Source organism: Buceros rhinoceros, unplaced genomic scaffold (assembly GCF_000710305.1).
Source record: "Buceros rhinoceros silvestris isolate BGI_N320 unplaced genomic scaffold, ASM71030v1 scaffold12190, whole genome shotgun sequence".
Lineage (NCBI taxonomy): Eukaryota > Metazoa > Chordata > Aves > Bucerotiformes > Bucerotidae > Buceros > Buceros rhinoceros.
Genome location: NW_010389087.1, coordinates 31,274 through 36,221, shown reverse-complemented (window position 1 = coordinate 36,221; position 4,948 = coordinate 31,274). Strand labels below are relative to the sequence as shown.

At 52.3% G+C, this 4,948-nt stretch overlaps 1 protein-coding gene across 1 annotated transcript in view; it reads left to right on the top strand.

Annotated features, from left to right (window-relative positions):
• Positions 1–4,948, top strand: part of IGDCC4 (immunoglobulin superfamily, DCC subclass, member 4) — a gene marked incomplete at its 5' end in the record, with an annotated part of 55,384 nt that overhangs the window by 26,765 nt on the left and 23,671 nt on the right. Inside the window, 3 exons of the mRNA XM_010132848.1 lie at positions 1,440–1,574; positions 4,134–4,289; positions 4,791–4,893. Coding sequence (XP_010131150.1) covers positions 1,440–1,574; positions 4,134–4,289; positions 4,791–4,893 — 394 coding nt within the window. The remainder of the gene's footprint in view (positions 1–1,439; positions 1,575–4,133; positions 4,290–4,790; positions 4,894–4,948) is intronic.

Sequence of the window (4,948 nt, the reverse complement as noted above, 5' to 3'; positions counted from 1 at the left end):
GTGGCTGGCTTGGCTTGTCCTTCGTGCCCCATGGCAGCTCTTATGGCTGTCATTTGCCCAGGGCAGGGGTTGCAGTTTAGTGTGGTCCAGCCGCTGCCCCAGGTAGGGGCCAGCGGAGCTCCTCGGTCTCTGCTTCCATCTGCTGGACAAGCGCTGGCTCCTGCTCTCTCCTGTTCTCCTTCAGCACCTCGGGGGTTTCACCAGCTCCTTTTAAGCTGTGCTCACGTAACACCACAGATGGAAATCCCTTTCATGCATGTATGGACTGCAGGAAGATTTCTGTGCTGAACTAACTCTCTTTGGCAGAGACTTCTGTGTTAGAGTAAATGGCAACCAGCCTGGGGATGGGTTGAGCGTGGCACGTTTGGTGCAGCGGTGTGCAGCCTCCTGCCATGCAGGAGCGCCGCCCTGCTGAGGCCAAAGCTGCTCTGGGTTATAGTCACCAGAAAGTCAAGCATGAATGACTGTTGCTTGGATTCCACATGAATGGCCAGTGTGGGTCAGGCCAGAGGTCCAGCCGCTGCAGTGCCATCTCCAGAAGCGACCACAGCAGATGACAGAGGAAAGAATGTAAAAAACTGGGCAGGGTGGACATGGTGCTATCCTGGGACATCTCCCTCGGTCAGGCACGTGGAAAAACCTGGGACTGGGGGGACTGCAGTGACACCTTCATATCTGACAGTCCCAGTAAAGGTGTCCTTCATGAACTCATCTGACCCGTTTGGTTTTTGAACTCTGCGGCATCATGAGACGGTGAGTTTGTACTGTGCAAAAAGCTCCTGCTTTTATTTGTTTGAGACCTGGAGCAGGCCAAAGCACTGCTTGTGCTGTGTGATTCCTCTGCAGTGTCCCTCTGAGTCTGGGAGTGGTGGAGGAACAGGGCTGCTGCTGTCGAGGGTCATGAACAGTCTGGCCTGCTCAAGAGTGCTCTGCTTGTTTTCATCTGACAACAGCGACTTGTCCACTGCTACCTTCCCTTCACCGGTGCTCAGCAGCGGGCAGATGCAGGCAGAAGGTTCATTTCAAGTAAAAAATCCCCATCCCGTTCTCCAGACGTGTGCAGCCCTGCTTCCTGCTCGGTTTACGTGTTGGCAGTTTGTCTGTGCCCGTATACGCTAAACAGTGCGACCCCTGTGGAGGTGTGACACCTGAGGTAGATGTTGTCAGGGTGCAGGCACTTGACCTCTCTTTGTTGCAGTTTACAGTACAGCGTGATGCGAGTAGGTCTGTAGGGCACCATTTTGTTCATTTCTTTAGCAAAACTGTTGTAGTCATGTAAAAGCCAGACCTGCTTTTCTCCTCCAACTGAGCATGAGCTGTTGCCACATGTGAGACTACCTGGGGAAGTGTGGTGGAGGTGTCTGGGCTCGACGTTCTGTGTTCTTCTAGGGACTTTGCCATTTGGAAGGACGGGCCTTTCTTTTTCTTTCTGACATTAGGTTCCCAGCCAGCTGGAGGAGATGTCACCATCATTGCTGCTCCAGAGAACACCACGGTGGTGGCCGGGGAGAGCGTGGTGCTGGAGTGCATGGCGGCTGCCGATCCCACCCCCTTCGTCTCCTGGATACGCCAGGGTGAGCATGAGGGACAGAATTAAGCTTTTGTTGTCAGGAGGAACCTGTGGATGCTTTTATTAAAAAGCAGAGAAATCTGTGGGGCTGGAAGGAGGCTTGTTACTTCAGTACGTAATGAGGCAGGCGGCATCACAGTGTAGGGTGTCCTTGCTAAACTGGGGTTACTAATCAAATCTAGAAGGTTACAAAGCACGCAGTTCCCTTTAGGGTGGTTTGACCTGGGAAACATAGGAAGTTCTAGTGCCTGGATGCCCTTTTGATCCAAGTTAGTCATTCTTGCTGTATGAGCTTGAGCAGCGCAGGTCATGAGATGGGGTCAGGGCTGTGCCACTCCTCCAGGGACACAGAGGTTAGGGGCTTCGGTGCAGTGTGCTGTTGCTCCGGCAAAATAACTTGTGTTGTCTTGCAGGATTATAAAACATGGTAAGATCTGTTAATCGCTGGAGCGGCTGGGCGTGTTGCTGGGAGCTTTTCACTCAAAAATCTTACTGTGGTGAGAGTGGTAATGGAAGGATCGGGAAGATGCTTAGGCCTTGTCAGAGGTGAACGAATGAGCCAGACTGGCACACGTCTCCCAGGGCTGACAGCTTGAGGCACGGGCCGGATGCTGGTGTCACATCCATCTGAGGTGTTTCAGAGGCTCTCACTGAAGACATTCTCAGCTCAGCAGTCGATTCTCCCCCAGAAAAGGCTCTCAGTCATTTTGATAAGTCCAGGTCATGGTTTTAGACTCCTCTCCTCTGTAATCATTTGTTGTGGTTGGCCATCAGCCCAGACTAGTCCACAGGGACTGATTTTAGTGTGTATAAATATTCCCTCTTCCACGCAAAAAAAAAGAGCAAAAAAAAAAATCTCAGATGATACAACTTTGGAAATCAAATCATCAAGGATTAAGTGTTCTGACAGAAACGTCTCTGGTTTGTCCTGCACTTCACCATTGCAGCTCCTCAGCTGTAATCACTTGTTCACTGCTTTATTGAGGTACCATGCTAGAGTAGATACTATTAGAGTTAATTATCACTGTGAAAGGTTTTTGGATGGGTGGAGGAGGAGAGGGAGGGAGGAAAGGTTGATGAAACAGTTCCTTGCGTGCTTTTTTTTAAAGCATTTGCTTGGTCCCCCTTTGCTTCCCGGTGTGGACTCTGCAATTAGAAAAGATGGATTAACAGCTCTAGCAAGTCTGTGCCATGCCAGCGTGTTTCTTTCCAGGACTTTGCTAAGGAGCAGGCAGGGTCGCTGGACTGTTAGTCACGTAGGTAACACCTAGGACTGTCCCCCCAGGTTGCCAGTTTGGCTCTTGCCAACCTTAGTGGTGTCAGCTGATTGCTGCCATCGGGAGTCAGGTTTGCTGGGGTGCACAGCTCTTCTCCTCCTCTGAGCGTGCAGCTGTCGAAAGACCCCCCAGAATAGGTGGAGGGGGCAGAGGATCTGACCTCAGCAGCATTCCCTGCTGCTGGTGCTAAGTAGGTATAGCTGCTCCCAGTGGAGGTGAAGAGCTTGCTTCTGTCTGGAGATATAGGCTCAGCAGATCTTGTGAGAGGTAAAGGCAGGCCAGTGCTGGGTGTTTGCTGTCTGAAACACATCCATGCTTCTGCAGGTGGGGAGGGACGAGGTCTGGTGTTGCACAAATTGGCTGCCACTCCCATCTGCCAACTTGTGCCAGAGCTGACTGTGGGCTCCTGGCCAGAGCTCAGACTGTGCTCGCCCACGCTCTCTCCCCAGCTCTTGGCTTTTGCTCCCCTCATTCAGAGCTACCAGCAGCACAGTCCTCGTGTTTCTCACACCAGAGCAGTGCTGCGGCTAAGCAGTGCCCAGCAGCAGCCTGCTGCCTTGTCTGTGATACACTGAGATGCTGAGGGCTGCTGGAAGTTGTAGAAGGACTCGGCTTCTGGCCGGGAAGCCGTAGCCACCCTTTCTTCCTTCCCTGCTCAGCAGTGTTGAGCCACCTAGCCAGGAGAACAGGAAGAGGGCAGGTCTCTGATGCAGAGCCCCAGAGAGAACCAAATGTCTTCCTGATACCTTACGGATCAGGAGCCAAGCAAAGAGTGAATCAGGAATCTCAGTACATTTGGGTTCCCGTCTGGGACCCAGAGGAGGGAGGAAGCTCCGAGCTGTTGGTGATCCAGCGCTCCTGCTAGCATTTGCATTAACGTGTGAGGGGAGGAGGTGTGTGTGTTAGGGCATGGAGGTCAGCAGGCAGATCCAGCAGCTTTTCCAAAACAGGTGTTAGCAGTAGCTTTCCCTTGGTGTGCTGTTCCTAGGAGGTCTCATTGCAGGCACACCCTGGGCATCAGAGACTATTTTGTTCCAAACCAGAATTGTTTTGGTTATTACAGGCTGAACTAAACCTTGGGCCAGTGTTGGCTTGGGGCGGCTGATGCTCAGTTAAACACTGAGGAGTGTTCCATCAGGAATCCTCCTCTGGGCTGGGGTTTGGGATTTTTGGGGTCTCTCCACTCCCCAACTGTGATCCTGGTTCTAATAGATGTGTTGTTTACAAGCCCTTGTAAAGGGCAGCTTGGGGCTCCCCTCTGCATTTGTGCACGTTTCTTCCGGCAGATGGAAAGCCCGTTTCCACAGACGTGATTGTGCTGGGACGGACAAATCTTCTCATTCCTTCCAGCCAGCCCCATCACTCCGGGGTGTACGTCTGCCGTGCTAACAAACCCCAGACCAGGCAGTTTGTTACAGCCGCAGCTGAGCTCCGCGTCCTTGGTGAGTAGAGGATAAATGCTCCAGGTAGCTGTAGATTACCTGGACCAACATCCAAGAGCTCCCCAAGAACTTGTATATGTGGCCCATGCTGGGTAAGAGGAGAGCCAGGTCAGAGCCAGGAGGCCCTGGGCTGGGATAGGTCTCGGTGGGAGAGTCACCTCTTTAATTTGGGGTTTAGTTCCTCGTATTTACTCAGTTTATGCCGTATTCTTGTTCTCCGGGTTTCCCCCTGGAAATCTGTATCACCAATTAACTTTCAGTATTGGGGAAGCCAGCGGGGAGAACAGTCTGAGATAAGGAAACGCAGCACATGATTGATACAGAATTTATTTTTCCTTTTGGACAGAGCCTAAATTAAGCCTCTAGAGTCTGCCTGGCAAATCCTATCTTGTGAGCAAAGCTGCCACTGAATAAAACATAGCACAAGTGGGGAGGAGAAGGGATTTGCTTCGCTATCTTTTCCTCCTCCTTCCCGCATTAATTTGTTCTCTCTCCTCCCAGCTACACCCAGCATCTCCCAGGCTCCTGAAACCATCTCACGCACCCGAGCCAGCACAGCCCGGTTTGTCTGCAAGGCGGAGGGCGAGCCAGCCCCAAGCATTCAGTGGCTGAAGAACGGCGAGGGCATCCTCTCCAACCGGAGGGGGCAAGTGCCCGGA